This window comes from Prinia subflava, chromosome 3 (genome assembly GCF_021018805.1).
Source record: "Prinia subflava isolate CZ2003 ecotype Zambia chromosome 3, Cam_Psub_1.2, whole genome shotgun sequence".
In the NCBI taxonomy this organism is placed as follows: Eukaryota; Metazoa; Chordata; class Aves; order Passeriformes; family Cisticolidae; genus Prinia; species Prinia subflava.
Window position 1 is genome coordinate 103,111,216 of NC_086249.1, and position 17,964 is coordinate 103,129,179.

The 17,964-nt window shown below is 45.4% G+C and overlaps 1 protein-coding gene across 4 annotated transcripts in view; it reads right to left on the reverse strand.

Moving 5' to 3' along the window:
• ABCG1 (ATP binding cassette subfamily G member 1) overlaps nucleotides 1-15,556 on the reverse strand; it is a 50,405-nt gene extending 34,849 nt beyond the window's left edge. Inside the window, exons 1-4 of one of the 4 annotated variants that reach the window (XM_063393136.1) lie at nucleotides 15,406-15,508; nucleotides 14,868-15,122; nucleotides 14,155-14,255; nucleotides 12,304-12,547 (exon numbers count right to left, since the gene is read on the reverse strand). In XM_063393136.1, the coding sequence (XP_063249206.1) occupies nucleotides 12,304-12,523 (220 nt within the window). In that variant the 5' untranslated portion in view covers nucleotides 12,524-12,547; nucleotides 14,155-14,255; nucleotides 14,868-15,122; nucleotides 15,406-15,508. Of the gene's footprint in view, nucleotides 1-12,303; nucleotides 12,548-14,154; nucleotides 14,256-14,867; nucleotides 15,123-15,405 lie in introns of all 4 variants that reach the window. The other 3 variants (XM_063393134.1, XM_063393135.1, XM_063393133.1) reach the window with 3 other exon arrangements.
• Nucleotides 15,557-17,964: the final 2,408 nt, after the last annotated feature.

Below are 17,964 nucleotides of genomic sequence, written 5' to 3' on the forward strand. Positions count from 1 at the left end.
ATTCTGCTTGCAGACTAAAGAGTAAATCTGTTAGGTATTATCATGTATACTGAACAGTTTTATCCTTGTTTTGGTGCCCCCAGATGTGAGACTACTGCACAAGACACAACCACTCCCCACGAACACCAAGCCCTAGGGTGACCCCAGGGTTCATGGGCTGGTGAACACTTCAGGCTGTGTATTTCTCCTTCAGGTTTACATCATCGTTCTCCCAGGCAAGAAATCAAATAGTCAGCCTCTTTCAGGGATGTCTGTCAAGCTCCTCTGACTGTTTGTGACACAGCAGCTCACACATATTGTCATAACTCAGCCTGTAAGACAGCAGAACCTGATTTATTATGATCACAAGTGCAGCAGCTCCATTCCCTATTTGCAGTCACTCACAACTTGCCTGAAACTTTCACATGAGAGGGTAAAAAATGTGCCTAATGTGAGTTCCACTTCAGTAATGATTTACACCACAGGGAAACTTTCCACGGGCTGAAACAAATGACTGGCCAGTCATATTATTTCATTTATTTTTAAATTCAAAGCTTAGAAAAATCAAATCAGCCAAGAAGGTCTAAAAATGATCTTTGCCCAGTCATGTGATAAAAGACCAGTCAAAATGAGCACAGAGACTTAGTTGGCCACTCTGAAGATGCTAAAATAAAAAGGACAGGGCTGCTGTTCCTGGAGGAAAACCCACCAAGACGTGTCCACAGGAAAAATCTCTCCCTGGAATGCTGTACCTCACCACGCCATGCAGGGGGAACAGAGGTGTGGGATGGTGTAAGACCAGCCATGGGGTGGCTGTGGGAATTACAGGGTGAGAAATATCCATCACAGGACACTTAGGGAACTTGCCAAAGGCAGGGAAAGGGATAGATCAAGGACTGAGGAGGAACAGGCCTGAGAAAATAGATGGAAATTGGGGATTAAAGGGGGCAGAAGCATGGCAGGAGGCAGCTACACCTGTCTGACAGAGCTCCTCATCCCTGCAGCCCAACCTGCACTCCTGCCAAACACTATTCCCAACTTTTCACATGAGGATGCTCTCACCAGTGAGAGCTTGGTGCAGGAGACACCACCACGGGCTCAGTGAGCAGCAGCAGCAATCTTTGCACTGCAGTTGCTGGAGCAAGACGCTGCAGATCTGAGGGGTTACTGTAGGTCCAGGTGCCAAGAGCTGAAGGACAGCAGAGTCTGAGGGACTGACTGGATGGACAGAGTGTCCAAAACCCACTGGTGGGGAGACCTTTGGTGTGTGTTTGTGTGTGCAGCCCTCAGTCAGCCAGAGAGGAGGAATGTCAGTGAAACTTGGGGCTGCCCAAGTGTCATCTGTGTTCAGAGGGTGCTGGAAAAGCCCCCTGTCCTCCTGCTGCTCCGTGCAGCTCTGGGTGCCCTGCCTCAGCTGGGCTTGGAATTACAGAGCCAAGGCTGCCACACACCAGGGCAGGAGGAATCCCTCATGTCCCAAAGCCCCACCAGCTCCAGCTTCTGCCAACAATCTCATTTTTACTGTCCTTATCACTGTCCCTCATGTCCCAAAGCCCCACCAGCTCCAGCTTCTGCCAACAATCTCATTTTTACTGTCCCTATCACTGGACACTCCTTGTGAAGAACTCAGCAGTTCTGGTTCCAAAACACCCTGACCCAACTCGCTTTCTCCCATCGATCCTCCTAGTGTTTACAAGCTGTCAATTTGTTCCTCTGGGGCAAATTCCTCTTCCAGTAATTCTGCAAGGCTCAGGGTCAAAAGAAAAGCCCAGGGGGGTAACTTTTCACTGCCAGCTGTGCACAGATGTGCCCCTCTGCACTGTCCTTGGCTTTCTGGCTCACATTTCCCTGGTGGCAGCATAAGACCTTCGCCTCTCCAAGTGGAGAAGGAAATGGAACTCCATCCCAGACAGCCACCCACAGGCCTCAGCTTTCTGAGCCTCAAATAACAATTTAGACAGGCCTTGATATTCATATGCAATAAGCTGGCTGCAGTTTGTGGCTTTTTGACCCAGAAAAAGAAAATGCTCTTCCTCTAATAGCAAATATTTAGCTCCAATCCCCTTTCTTTTAATTGGGTGCTCATTTACCCATTCCAGCCCTGCCACACTGGTGTTATTAGAGTGCTTAATTTTCAAAGCACTTGAGGTAATAACTGCATCATGACTAAAAACCAAAAAATTACACTGGCCAGGCTCTGCTGGTGCAGCCCCATCCACTTGACTGCTTCAAAATCACAAAACTGATGCAACAGGGCAGAATTTAACTCCACTATTTAACAAGAGTATTAAAAGCTTCTGTTTGTGGTAGTTGTTATCTTTAAATTTCTTATTAACCAAGCGCATCACTTCATTTGAAACTTCTTTCTTCTGCCTGGCATAAAAGCCTTCCCTGTAAAGCCCAGCTAGAGACAGAGCACAGGTCCATCCTCATTTACCCAGGACCCTGACCACTGCACATTCTATCTGCTCCTCTCTTTTGTGGCAGATGCGCTGCAATTACAAACAACATTTGTCATTACTCTAAACATGAGAAGCCAGAAGAAATACGATTCTTACACAAAAGATGCAGGTTGTACATACTAGATGAGAGGCAGATGGTAAATTAGCTTGTAAAGCCAAGGTCTCTGCCGTTTATTTTTGTTTGGAACAGATACTACACCAAAAAAAACCTGAGCAAACGAGCGGTTATCTCTTTGGATATTATGTAATTCCACGTAGCTCTGCCTGGTAAGAATCTGGACAGCTTTATCCCTGTACCTTCTGAGGAAAATTAAGTCTGCAGAGTGCATCTGTTTCCCCCACAAATCAGCAATGTCTAAATGAGCTGTAAATGGGAACAGAAGCCCAGCAGTGACAAGAAGGACTCCAGCCACATTGCAGCACACAAATCCAGCCACACCATTTCCTGGGCAGAATTGTTTTGTCCTCCTTCCAGAGACACTTACACAGGACTAGTCCTGCTGCATTTTCTGCCACCACTCACATTCAGATCAAATGTTCTCTCCGAAATCTTCTTTTCTAAGCGACAAAGTGTCCAAAGGCCAAATTAAAACTCAAACGTCTGCACCAAAGCACAGAACTCACAAGGGAGCCACTTTCAGAATAATCATTACTGGGATATTTCAGCAGGCCTCCTTACAGGGACTTGTAGGAAGTTACCAAGGCTCAAAGAGTTATTGAAAACAACCAAATCTGTTTGATCTCCTCTGTCTGTGCTGTTACCCGTCTCCATCATACTTGGGGATGAGCAACTTGAAGAACTGGTTGGAAAGGGCAGTCATTCTTTCCTATGTAGTGTATTATATATTCTTCTCATGAAAAAGTTGAAAAAAGTGACTACATTTGGACAGTTTGGGAACTCTCAGGGATTCCATTTCCTATAGACTTTGATATCAAGAAGAAGGTGTCTGTTAAAGCTTGGTCCTGGGCTTGATAAGGAACACTTTGCCAGTCCCAGGGACTAGAGCTCTGCTTGTAAATTATTTTCACAGTAGAAAATTAATTTTCCACATGGTACAGTCTAAGTAAGGGCTGGTGGATTTGCTGTCCTCTGTACCAGTCGTGTTAACCAAAAATTGCTGAGTTCAAAGCTCAGTGGGCAGGCAATCTGAACCACCAACACCTCAGCTTCTTACAGTCCCAAGGCTTTTGGTGAGAGATAAAAGGCCTTGTGCAGAAACTTCTGGTACAAGATTTGCCAATATTAATTGCATGTGATTTCCTTTGGAAGAAATATCTAAAAAAAGGGAGCATTTTGTCATCTGACATGGATGTCATGTTTCAACGAGGTATTTTATTAAAGCTCTAAAATAAATTAATCCCACAGGAAGGTAGGTGGCCAGTTCTCTTAGATGTCTGCAGCAAAGGAAGGGACTTTGAGCACGATGACCCAAACTCTCAATTAATTTTTGACAAAAACTCAGTCTTATCTAAGACACATTTCCTTCTGCACCTCACCAGATGCAAGTCACAGAGGTTCTGGGGTTAAAGCATCACTATTTGATTTAGTTTTTGCCTCAAGGACTTTAATTTTGAGAATGAACACCCACCTTTCAGTTTGCAACACTTTAATTATAAATCCTAATCAGTTCATTCTCATGAGCTAAGCTACACAATGTAAATTTTGCTGGGATTCTCCTTGCATGTTGCTTCTTGTAAGTCTTGACTTATTTTAATAATAAGGCCAAACACTGTTTTCTAATAGAAGACAAAGTTATCCATCCAAAGTTTACAGGGTGCAGATGTGAATTATAAAGCAGCTGAGTGAGGGCCTGCCACATTCTGAGCAGTATCATGTCCTGTCTCCACAGTTTGCCTACAAGAACAGTGCTACAGGGAAGTGGGAAGCAAATAAGTTCTCAGAGGATACAGAGGTGAATTCTGAGATATTAAATCCCCATAGAACAAAAATATGCCCTAGAGACCCCAAGGACTTCCAGGAGGCATTTTCCAAAACTGCGTGAAAGTGCACAACAAAAAATTAACCTTAACAGCATTTTTGCCCAAATTAGCTTCTACTTTTGTCTGCTCTTGTGATTTCTCTTTCCTTTTAGTGAGGCTGTGGAAAACCCTGAGCAACCATGTGATGTCTGAAGTCTCCAATTGCAAAATGCCTCTTGCTTCATCTTCCCTCAGCCTTCAGATGGATTTCCAGACTATGGAAACAAAAGTCTGCTTGGAAATGTGACAGAAGCACACCCAGATGATGGTGTGTGTTGTCTCTACCTCCTCAACACCTCGAGCAGGGCATGACCACCTATGGGCAGAGCATAAATCATTTCATCAAATCCCACTCAGCATACAGAAAGCTGTAGTGGAAGGGTGTCAGGGTGAGTTACAGCCAGCCCCCAACACGTTTTTTGTGAGATGGGAACAGCAAAGATCAGAGCTCAGACTCCCAACAACTCCCTGTGACCACTTCCTGGCACATAAATTTCAGAATGCTTTAACTGGGATCTCTCTAAAACCTCCTTCCTCAGCCACAAGTTTCCACAGCAGCAGTTAGTAAAATTTATTGTATCAAAACATTAGCTAGACTGAAAATAGTGAGGTCATTGTAATGTTTAGGTTTAATAAACAATACAGCAAAGAGAAAGAAGCTGTTTAAGACTCAGTGACCAAAACTCACTGAGTCAAACTCAAGGCACATTTCTAAAAAAGCCCCAGGTCCAAAAAAACTCCAAACAAACCAAAAGAAAAAACCCAAACCCCAACAAAAAAACAAACCCACAATAACAATGGATTCTGCTTGAAGGGAAACAGCAATGCTGAAGTAAGGTCATGCTCAGCTGGGAAACAGTAGAAGGATCAGACAAAGGGGCTGACCAAGACTTGTTCCCAATAACCTCTGTTCTACAGAACACATGCAAGAGGACACTGGGAAGAGTTATTTATCACTTAATAAAACAGTTTATTAAACTTAAAACAGTTTATTAACTTAATAGAACTGTTTATTTCAGTAACATCCACTGCTCTGTATATTTTCACCATCTTGACACAGCTTAAGCGTTAAAAGAAGAACTGCACGGATTTTATCAAGGTTAAAACACGTGCTTAGAAACCCTCTGCTAAAAAGCCATGCCTCATTTTAATTCATTTTGCCAACACTTTAAGAAATCCACACTTTGCCTAAAACTATTAGTTTTGCCTAAAACTAGTTAGTTGCCTAACTATTTGCCTAAAAAGAGCCTTTTACTGGCATCACAGTTGGTTTCAACCGGCCTAACTTGTTTATTCTTCCTAACATATGGGTCTTAATTTGCACACATCCTCCTCCCCAAGATGAAAACACGCTGTCAGACAAAGCAGGCAAAAAAAATGGTCAATGACAATACAACCCATCTGTCAGGGAGAGGCGAGGGAATAAAAGAAAGAGAAAGAAAAAAAAAGAAGAGGAAAAAAGAGAAAAAAAGAGAAAAAAAAGAGAAAAAAGAGAAAAAAGAGAGAAAAAAGAGAAAAAAATATTAAAAAGAGATAAAAGAGGAAAAAGGTGAGAAAAAAAGAGAAAAAAGAGAAAAAAGAGGAAAGAGAGAAAAACAGAGAAAAAGAGAGAAAAAAGAGATAAGAGAGAAAAATAGAAAAAAGAGAAAAAAGAGTAAAAAAGAGGAAAAAGAGGAAAAAAGAGGAAAAAGAGAAAAAAGAGAAAAAAAGAGGAAAAAAGAGAAAAAAGAGAAAAAGGAGAAAAAGAAAGAAAAAAACAGAAAAATAGAGAAAAAAAGAGAAAAAGAGGAAAAAAGAGAAAAAAGAGAAAAAAGAGAAAAAGAGAAAAAAGAGAAAAAAAGAAAAAAGAGAAAAAAGAGAAAAAAGAGAAAAAGAAAAAGAGAAAAAATAGAGAAAAAAGAGGAAAAAAGAGGAAAAAGAGGAAAAAAGAGGAAAAAAGAAAAAATAGAGAAAAAAGAGAAAAAAGAGAAAAAAGAGAAAAAAAGAGAAAAAAGAGAAAAAAGAAAAAAGAGGAAAAGAGAAAAAGAGAAAAGAAAGAGATAAAAAAGAGAAAAAGGAGAGAAAAAAAAGAGAAAAAAGAGAAAAAAAAACAGAGAAAAAAAAAAGAGAGAAAAAGAGACAAAATCTCTCTCGCCAAGTGGGTTTTTGCTCGCTCCTGCTCTGCATCTTTCCCTCCCTCCTTCCCATCTTAGCAACAGCGCCGGGAGCAGCGCAGCAGGCGGGGTTACTGCAGTGCATCGCCCGGCAGTAACCGCGCCCGGCGCCCGGGCTGCGGCACAGCACCGCACCTGCCCCGCACCGCCCTCCGCCCGCACCCCGGCCAGGATTAGCGCGCCATCCAGGGCAAATCCTCCCCTCCCGGCCCCCCTCCTCGGCTCCGCTTCGTTTGGGTAGCTCTGGAGGGGATGGGAGATGTTCTAGATGAAGTCAGGGAGAGAGGATGCTGTAAAATAGAGGAATAAATAAAATAAAAGGAAAGGGGTTTGTCTGAGTGTGTGTACCAGAACTAATTACTGAGACAGCAGCGAAGCAAATCAGCAAAGCCCAGCGTGTTTAAATCTCTGCTGATGCTTTGACAGTGGCTGAAGTTTCCATCTTATGCAGAGGACGGTATTAACATAACATACAGCCCTCGGAGCTGCAAGGCAGGGATCGAGCTGTTCTGATGACGCTATCTCGGGCTGTGACGGCCACTTCTGGCCTTCCATGAATACCAAACAACCTGCCCAAGGCTCCGCGTTCCCAATCGGACACCCCGGAGCCATCCAGAACGAGCCCGGTGCTTCCCTCCCCTGCTGCCGCTCAGAGCTGCGGAACAACAACCTTGACAGCAAAGACAGCAGCACCTCCCCGGCTTGTTCCAAACGGGGTTTGAGCCATCAGAATAAACCCAAAATAACAAGAAAAGCCGCGTTTTCTGCTGAGCACGGATTTCTGTGATGCTCCGCGTTCCCCCGGCCGGAGCCCTTCGCTCCGAGGTTACTCCAGACCGAACCCTCCCAGAGCTCGCACTCGAACAAGTGACTCATTACAGCCCTAAAAATAACCACGGAGAAATTTCCAACTACAACGTCGCCTAATTAACCATGAATGCTGAGAAGTGTGAGAGGGAAAAAAAAAAGGCAAAAAAAAAGCAATCCCTGAGTTATTGTGGTGTTTGGCAGGCAAATTTATTATGACTTTTCTTCCTGGATGCACTCAATTATATAGGCAGAATATTTCCATCCTATATTATAGCAAACCCACCTAGAAACAGAGCAAATGTCCTTCCATGGATATATAGAATGTATGTTTCTTTTTAAAGCAAAGCTGAATGACTTTGACCTAGACAGAAAGCTCCAAAGTATTTTTCATGCCCCCTTTGTATATGGGACTATACATAATTCATCCCCAAACCACGATTCTGATTATTTCACGGTGCTTTTAACAAAAATGACAGAAACCTGAGGCACTGACTTGTCTACCAAATCCTCTTGCAAACAGTTTCCAGGCAGTCCTAGTATGAAAACCTACACATCTGTAATTTTTTTATGAACTGGTAAAACCAACCTCTGTGTTCCTGTGATTTTTGCATTTCAAGCTGCAGATTAAACATACAGCTCAGAAGCCAAGACCCACTTTTATCTCTTTCTCAACCCTTAGATGAATGGCTTTGTGACAGGACAGTGAAACTTCAGCCACATTTTGTTCCAAAGCTCTGCAGATCTTGCTTTTCACATTTAAGGATGCACACTGGATCTAACACAGGACTCTTTCTTTTCCCCTCCAAACCAGCTGGGTCCCTCATCCTAAAAGAAAGAAGTATCCTGGGACTAAGCAGCCCTATTATTTATAATAAATGTGCTGAAGTTCCCCTTTTCTGGCTTTGCCAGTGCATCTTAGCCTCACAACAGTTCCTCCAGGGCTCCTGGGGCTTTCTGAAATTGTGAACCTCAATGACCCACAGGAAACCCCCAGGATATGCTTGAACATAGCCTGGATTCAAAGACTGAGACACATTTTCAGTTCTGGAAGATCCTTAACCTCACAAGTCACTCAAAAAATTCTCTTTCCCTCAAAACTGAAGGAATAGTTGTTTCTACCTGTTGACCAATTCCGTAAAAGCTTTACTGGGAAAATGCCAAAGTCAACTGAGACCTTCTGAAACTTTTACCTCTTTAACCTCTTCCAAATTCCCCTATTGGCAACAGCCCCTGCTGATGGAATGGGTCAGGTACAGCTGCCTTGCTCAAGGACTGACGTGCCATATTCCTTCCCTGTTAATCCCACTGACCTCAAGGGAAATTACACCAGGAATTAATCAGCTCCAGAGTCACACCAATCTCTGCTATGAGTTTGATAAAACCTCGTAAGGAGAGCAGTATTTATCATATAAACATTAGAATCAAAATGCCCCTCCTTTTATTTAAAGAGAAAATGATATTTAATAGTTCAATTACGCAGTTTAAGGCTGAGACAAAAAAAAAAGAAAAAATCCAGTTTGAAGTCTACTATGGCTTATTTAGCTTCTTTGTTGTTGACAAGCAATGCAAATTCACCTTTCTTTGGGCTTTTAATGAAAAGTAAAAGACATGACATACCATGAGTTGCATTGTCTGAACAATCAAGCTAAGTACAGAACACAATGGCAGCACTACTAATTATTCCTCCTTCTGCTAATTTAAAGCCTAACCTTAACATCACTTTGCAATGCCATTTTTACTGAAGGGAATTGCTCTTCAGCTGAATTCCTCTCCAACATGCTGGCACAAATTGTCTTTGCAAGGAAACTGTACTTCTGCCTTTGTGATCCAACACTCTTGAAAGGTTTTAACTAATTCATTACAGTCGTAGGGAATGATGTAGAAATAGTAGATTTTCTTTTTCAAGCTCCATTTCAGAATAGAAACACCATTAATTAAAAGACATTTTTGAAACAGCATCCCTTATCTCCTCTTACCACAACCAGCACCCAAGAACAATGTGAACTGAGACATCTCCTTTCTTCTCTTTTTTTTTCCCCCAGCATGTTTTCTGCTACTCTTCTCATAAAAAGTGAATTCCAATATTTCACATTACAGCAGTGAGAGAGACTTCTAGCACAGGGAGTCCACAAGGAGTGCTGAGCTGCAGCAACCACCAGGGTTTGGAGGCACAATATTGCCCTTCTCTTGGGCACTGCCAAATCCCAGTTTCCCACTGGAACAGAAACCAGTATAAGGTACTCAGAACAGTTTTATATGTAATGCACTCAGCTACAAATCCATCAGGTTTGAACAGAGATATCCCAAATTAAGCACAGAATAAAATTCCACTTGCAGAACCACTGAAACAATTCAAAGGGTCTGAACTGTTTGGACTCCCACCTTCATTGGAGACTATTTAGGCAATTTGGTTTTCTGTTTCTGTAATGGAAAACCTTTTCTTTTAAAACCAATATATTGAGCCAGTCCCTGGAGGAGGGAACATGGCTGAGAGGAAAGAAGGTTTCTATAATCTGACTAACAACTCACTGAAACACTGAAGGAGGAGACTTTTGGAGGTCACCTGGCCCAGCCTTCTACTCAAATCACCAGCTCCAGATCAGATCAGCTGCTCAGCCACGTGTGGACCCTCCCCTGTGATGGAGAGACCCCACTGTCCCTGGGTGACAGGTCCCAGTGCTGCTCCTGGGGAACAAGTGTTTATTTCCTGCTGTCCACCCTAAATCACCCAAACTGCAACATGTGCCATGGGCTCTTGGTATTTATCAGCTGGCACTGTTGGCAGGAGCAGCCCAGACCCCTCAGCTGCTCTTTGCAAATCCCCTGAACAATTTTTTACCCCTCTGACAGACCCTTTCCATCTTCCCAGTATCTCTGCTGATATAAAGCACCCAAAACTGATGCAATATTCCAGCTGTGCTCTCACTGATGAGGAGAAGGAGAAGGACTCCAGCTGGAAATGGCCTCGGTGACACGATGTGATTCGCCTTCCTGGCTGTGACAGCCCCACAGGCACCTGGCACTGAGTGCAGACCTCCCAAGCCTGTTCCAGGCCCTTGGCAAGCAGAGGAGAGCCAAGCCCTGCTGGCAGACAGCAGCTCTGGGGCTGTCCTTGGTGCTCCCAGGAATGGTACCAGGTGAGGATCTGAACCCCTGCACACAGACAGCCAGAAAAGTTCAATCTCCCCTTTCAAATCCAGATGTGGTGACACAGCCACAGCCATTCCCCAGAGCTAAATACCTCCACAGGTCATTTTCAGCAGCAGGATGTTTTGCCAGGACGTGGTTTTGTTCAAGCCAAGTCATCCAGGCATGTCAGAAAATTTGAACAGAGGTTTTGGGTATAGAATGCCTCAATCACTTCTGGCCAGTGAGAAAGAGATCCAGTGAGAAATCTCAAGCTTTTAAATCTTAAATGAGACATTTTGGCATAGCTCCATTTCTTGGAGGACAAAAAAAAACCCTTCAATGTTTTGTGTTTGTTCTGATAAGATAAAGAATAATTCTGAATGTGCCAAAGCTGCTGCCAAACCAAGTTGTTCTGCTATGGACAATGTGGCTCCATGCAATTTTAGCAAATAATTAAAACAAGGCCAGTGGGTCTACATACAGTTTTGATGTTGAAAAACCCATTAAAGCATGAAATCTGCAGATCTTTCAACAAATGAATAATTGTATGCACAGCCTTTCCACATACAGTAGCACTTTCATGGCAACAGCTCCAGTGCTTTTCATACCACACATATTTAGACTATTGAAGCCTTGGTGTTGTGATAACTGCACAATTTACAGAGGTCAGCCAAGTACTTTGTGAAACAATTTCAAGTGGAACCTTTAAGCCAGTGGATTTATAGTTTCAGAGGCAGTGCAGGTATCAAGTATGGCTCAGGTGAGGGCTGCACTGGCAGGGCCTTATCTCTTAAAAGAACTAAAGCACACAACCATACCAATTTATATTACTGGGAGAGAATTCCTCAAGGAAGGGCAATTATGTCATTTAGTACACAAAATTCTCCTGAAGATTTCAGTATTTTCTCTTGGGCATACTTCTTTTCGCTGGCAGGAATTTACTGCACGACCTAGTTTTCCTTTCAGAGAGGACTAGTCACACACAGCAACAACACAACAACAACAAAAACATCCAAAAAAAAACCCCAACAGCAAACAAAAACCCCAAAAACTCTCTAGGAAATACACAGTTACACAAAGCAAATGAAGGCATGAAAGGAATTGATGCCAGGCAGAGGAGAAAGGACAGAATCACCTTTCAGGACTGGAATCAACAAGAACTTATAAAGAAGAGAGCTGAAAAATCCCTTCTTACTCCCAACACCTCTCTTCCTTGAGAAGTGCCCAATATCTATAATTTTGGTAAGCCCTGTGTTCCAGGCTATGAACTCTTTGCAGTGTGCATCAGCAAAGGAGCCACCCAAAGAACATCCTGGTCCTTGACTGAACCTCAGGATTCAGTCCCAGCAGGAGCCAGTGATTTCTCCAAAGAAATTATAAGCCTTGAGAGACCCATCTAAGCTGTAGAGAAACCAACAGCTCCCAGCACTTCTTTCCAAACACAGCCTTTAAAGAAAGCAGTTTTTATCCTGGTGTCTAATGCCTGCTGAAATTCTGAGATACTCACTGTTCTGAAAGAGTGGAGAAAAAAACAACCACTTCACAAAACAGCCAACTGCAGGAGTAAAAAACAAAGCCTCCTCATTTCCCCCACCCCCATCTTTAAACTCCTGCATGCTCTACCCACCCTCAACAATGAATTGTAGACAGGCAAGATCACAGGACAGATATCTGGCAGCACAGCAATCCTGTATTTACTTCAGATACTTAAGAATTGGGAGGCAGAAATAAGCAGTTGTATGAACTGCTGCATCTACAGCTTCCTGTGGATGAAACCTCGCTTTCCTCACCTTTCTTCCTCCACCATGGCCCTTCCTGGATGGAGTAGGACAGTTCTTTAAACTCAATGTTCACAGCTGGTCTGCGGGGCAGGTAGGAGAACCTGTGAGCTTCTGTCAGAGCGTTGTCCACTTTCTTTAGGTGTCCGTTCATGAGCCGAATGTCCTGGGTGTCCGTCCCGTTGGAGACCACCTCGTCCACTGAGACACACACGGACTTTGGCTCGGCCATGGTGCAACCAGAGCTGCTGCCACCCTGCAGGGAAAGTGGAGAAAGTTCATGGGCTTTTGTTTAGGAACACGTTTCAAGACTTTCTGCACCAGAGGAGTTATTCTTTAAATAGCGCAAAAATCCGGCGCTGTTATGCGCTGGAAGGTGAAAGAGGAGTAAAATAAAGCAATCTTTTGTTTGTTCTTTTGCCTGAGCCTTGACAGAAGAGGTGAAAGAGCTCTTGCAGCACATACAGTTCCTTTAGCACTAGTTTTCCTTTCAGAGCTTGCACCAGATTAATACATTTATAAGTTCAGTCCCCATTGTGTTTGGTTTCTCATGCACTCAAGGAATTTGGTTCTAGTTACTCTGATTCCAGGGCTTGGGACAGAGCTGAAGGGGGAAGGGAGCTGAACAATTATTTGTGCTGACATTTCAAAAGACAGCCACTCAAAATGTCTAAGAGCTCTTGCTCCTCTGGATCAGCCTATGCTTCTGAAAATTGTATTTCTGAGAATTTTCAAATGTACTATTTCATGCCTTGGTTTCTCCTGCACTGAAAGTTCTGGAGCTTTTGCAACCTGGGATGACAGTCCAAGTTCTTTTTAGGAAAGCACAATGCTCTGCACACAAAATCCTTGAGTGCTTTCCATGCTTGCTAGTGATAACTAATGGAAATCTTATCAGATACATAAACAACAAACCCTGCTCCAGTTCTTGCATCACTGACACTGTAAGGTCAATGTCCCGTGCTTACAGCCATCCCTCTTGATACACTTTGCCTATCACAGCATTCAGTGCAATTCCACTTGGCACTTTTTTGACTGTGTCTCCTTCCCCTCATCTCCTGACCATGACAATGGCCTTCCACCCACCTTTCCCTTCTTTTTTTTTTTTTTTTTTAATTATATATACAAAATCTGGATTTTTTTTTCCATTCTTTTCACCAACACCAGTGTCTTGCACCAATATGAGCAGGAAGTGTGTAAGCTCAAAAGAAAGAGTCATGGCTTTTCTTCAGCTAAACAGAATTTTGAACAGTTCTGAGGCTGTTCGCTGTCATCTGGTGTTTGGTGGATGCCATAAACAGAGCCAAACATCTGCACAGTTGTCTGTTAGGAAATTTAGTATTTTTAATGCAGGTTTGTATTGGAAAGGGCTTCTGGAGATGGTTTATGTGCCAGGCTTTCCATGCTGACACATCTACAAAGTTATCTCTTGGAAAGCAGATGTGCTGCACTACTTTCCAATGCATGAACACAAACTGAGCTGCAGGTCCCGCCACTATTCCCCTCTACTATTCCTCTAATTCAACTGAGAATTGACATTGCCTCCTCTTCCCTGTGCCACTTCCATTTCCCTCTCATGGTTCCTGGTCTTCCCATGTTTGCTGTAAGAGCAGCCCAGCTCAGATCAGTCACTTGTCATGAATGCTGACAAAAACATTAAAAAACCTCCAGTCCTACATAATCACTGATGAAAAAGAAAGTACTCCTGCATAACCACTCCAGAGCTGGCATCTTCCCATTCTTCACGCACCAGCCCCAAGTTCTAGATGAAAAAAATCAGCTCTGCTCACCACATTTTCTCAAGAAAGGGATTTTAATCGTGCTCTCAACTTACTTAGAGGTCAGGTATCCAGTAACACTTACTGTCAAATTCTTAAATAGTTGACTGCCATGGTATGTAATCTGAACATAACAAGAGTAATGTGAAACATCTTAGAGCTCAACAATTAAAGCAGGGGAACTTCCTGAAAAACGAAGAGAAGGTGAGTTAACAATATTCTTCCCTGAATGTTTTCAAGGCTGACTTTGGCACTCATAATCTGTTTTGTTCCAAGGAACCACCTTCACACAATTAGAGGGAATATCCGAAAATGAACTCTCAGTGAGCAGGTCACCTTGACTATTCAGGTGACAGAGCTTCTCCAGTTTAGATCGATTCAAAAAGAAGTATCTTTTGGAAAAGACCCTTGCCTCTGACTACTCAATCATCCCGGAGTATGAAGCCGAAGACTTTTGTCACGGGGACATTAAACGATTTCAGTCACTGTGTGGACCGAACTGTCTGCTCACACACCTGCCTCCTCCAGGGACCACCAGCTACGGGTGAGGATCTCCCCGAGCAACCGGGATGGTCCAAACGTCTCCCGGGTCTAGGGATCACATCTTGGAAAAAGCTGGGCAATCCCAGCTACGCCAGCCACAGGCTGACCCCAGCCGTGTGTGAGGCACGGACACGCCTGGAGCCCCCTCTGTGCGCCCCGACACAGCAGCGCTCTCTTCTCCGCCCTCGCCCCCCAGCGATGCCCCAGCCCCGCATCCCGACCTGCGCCCCAAACGCTCCGCAGGACCGCGCTCACCTCTCGGCGCCTTTTGCACAGTTTTGGCTATTTCCCATGTAGTTCGGCGGGGCCGGTGAGCAGCCGGGGCGCCCGGCGGGGACGGCAGCGCCGGCCCGGTCCCAGCGGCAGGACGGTCCCGCGGGCTCTGCCCGCTCCGTCCCCCGCCGGCCCCGGGTGTTATGCAAAGGTTACGGTCCCTCCGCAAATCCGCCGGGGAGCCGGCGGGGCGCAGCGGCGCAGGGAGCATGCTCGGCGATAATCCCCCCGCCTTAGCTACAGACAGAGGTAACCAGCGGTCAAGTCCCGCCGTGCGCCGCCAGCCGCTCGCTCACTCGCATCCTTCATCCCGCATCCTTCATCCCGCGTCCTTCATCCTTCATCCCGCATCCCGCATCCCTCAGCCCCCCATTCTGCACCCCGCAGCCCCGGGCGCACCCTCCGACGCTGCTTTTCCCTCGGGAAGCGTCTCGGGAGCTGCCCGCCGAGCCCTCGCTCCATCTCCATCCCCGCACCTCTCCCCCCGCCCGGAGCTCGCCGCGGCTTCCCAGCGCCTTACCAAAGCGCTGCCCAGGGAGAAAGCCGCCATCAGACATGCCATGTGCACCGCTGCCCGCCCGGCTGCTGGCGGAGGAGCCCTCCCGTGCCGCCTCTCCGCCCCGACTGGTTGCGGGAGGCGGGCGGGCAGGGATGGAGCTGGGGCCGCCCCCGCCCCGGCCCGCCCCCGCCGGGAATGGGAAGAGCGGGGGGCTCTGGGCACCCCTGGGTGCTGGGAGAGGTGGGCAGCGTGTCCCCAAGCCGCTGGTGGCCGTGGCTGTCGCTCTGCCCAAACTCGGGGCAGACGCTTGTCCCGGGGACTGGGGCACGGAAGGTCGCTCAGCGAGGCAAAATGAGGAGGACAGCCAGCATTGTCACCACGCTCCGGGCAGGGACAGGCTTCCTGATGGGCTCCCGGAGGCATTCCCTGAGGAAAGGGGGGGTAGAAGCACCACCCAATATTGCCCTGTGCCATCCCGTCTTCGTGAGGACGAGAGAGCTCTTCTGGCCCTGGGACTCCTACCCAGGAGGATTTATGAGCATTGTAGTTCAGGAATGGAGAGGAAGGAAAGCTGTCACTGAATTACATTAATTTACTCCTCACACCGAAGACCTGCATTTCAGCGAGGTCACACAATCACAGAATCACAGGATGCTCAGGCTGGAAGGGACCACAGTGGGTCACCAGGTCCAATCCCTCTGCTCCAGCAGGGTCATCCCAGAGCACAAGGGACAGGGTTGTGTCCAGATGGAGCTGGAATATCTCCAGTGAGGGACACTCCACGCCCTCTCTGGGCAATCTGTTCAGGGCTCTGTCACTGAGGGATGAAAGCTCCTCACTGAATGAGTGAAGCTCTTCCTCATGTCCAGACAGAACTTCCTGGGCATTGGCTTCTGCCCATTCCTCTGGTTCCATTGCTGGGCACCAAACTGTTCTGGTTCATCCTCTGACACCTCGTTCAGACACTGAGGTCCTGCACATGAAGGGCAGTGGGTGGTGTTCACATGGCATTAGGCTGTGCTGGCACTGCTGGCTTGAATCTGGACCTGTGACTGGGCTTGGAGTTGGATTCATTGGCTGTGCTACCAATTTGCCAAGAAGCCAGATGCTGAAAAACCCACCAGCCATCTGAGTATTCCCATTCTCACTGTTTTAGGTGTGTGCAGAGGCTCCCTCTCAATTCCTCTGCAAGCAGCAGAAAGTGGGGAGCAGAAAATGCAGCAGGAGTCTGGGAACTGGTTTCAAAGCAACTACCACACATGACACACAGGAGTTCATAATCTGACAGGAATCTTCTAGTCAGGGAGGCTTCCCAGAGTGGCTGGAACCCGTGTAGCCTTGTGCAGACACGGGATAAGCCCCACAAAGCCCCTGGGAGGCAGGTAAGTATTTTTTTATCCCTGCAGAGCCGCGGGTGGGTATTTACCACAGGCAGCACGGCGCTGCAGGGAGGGAACTGCTGCCCAGAACATCTGTGCCAGGTCAGATGGGGTCCCTGCCCTGCAGTATCCTCCCTCCTGATGGTGGCTGGGAATGAGATGCACAGACAAGAGCTTCAGCACGGGGTTGGCTTCTATCAAATGCCTCCCTGATGCTCTCCAACCCCACAGATGTTCTTGGCTCAAGGATTTCCTGATGTGATTGTCTCTCTAGAATGTGCTGATGACCCTCAGGGGGAATTCCTTCCACAAGGGAAGATTCCCCCTTGGAAACATGCAAAAATTTACCATCCACTGCAACTCACTGGCAAGGAATAGTGCAGAGACTCTAAGCTTGGCATTGGATTCAGTCCTTGGATGTTGCAGAAAGTTATTTATTTATAACTTTTATTGGGGAAGAAATATCTACCTGCTGTGGAATACCACTCAAACATGGATGAGCCCATCCAGAAGTCCTCATTAAAGGCTTTAACTGTGTTTGAGTAGAGTTTAAAAACAATTATCACCTAATATTAGGAATAATAACATAATAACATTCTCCCAATGAGAATCTCAGGGTTTTATTGGAACATGTGTCTGTAGAGCCCATAATTTATTTAATATTGTCTCTTGTATTTTCCCTTAGAACATTGCAAAAGCTGCATTATCTCCATAAAGGAGCTGAAAATAGATATGAAACACTGTTGTGTATGTTTAAGGCATTTATAGGGTAAAAAAAAACCCCAAACTTTAAACTATGATTATTTTAACTGTGAGGTGAGAAACTAGGGAGAAAGCCATACCCTGATCGTAGTGAATGTGTGATACAGACCCAGTACGATGTTTGCTCTCCTGTTTTAATCTCCTTAAGGCTGAGAGAGAAGCAAGCAAAGCAACATAAAAGCTGTAGCAGAACTGAAATGTACAGTCCTGAAATCTGCAGCACAACCCCAAGTTTCAGCTCTGTCCGTGAGGAGTTTGTGGTACCAAGGTGCTGCCTTCCACCAGAGTTTTCCAAGTGCACATGACCAGATCCCCAGGATTTATTTTTATCATGTTGGCTGCAGTATCAGTATCTACAGGGGCTTACTGTAAAACACCGAGACATAAAACAGGTTTATCAGAAACCAAGTTCTATTTGGTATTTTGGTATCTATTTTGA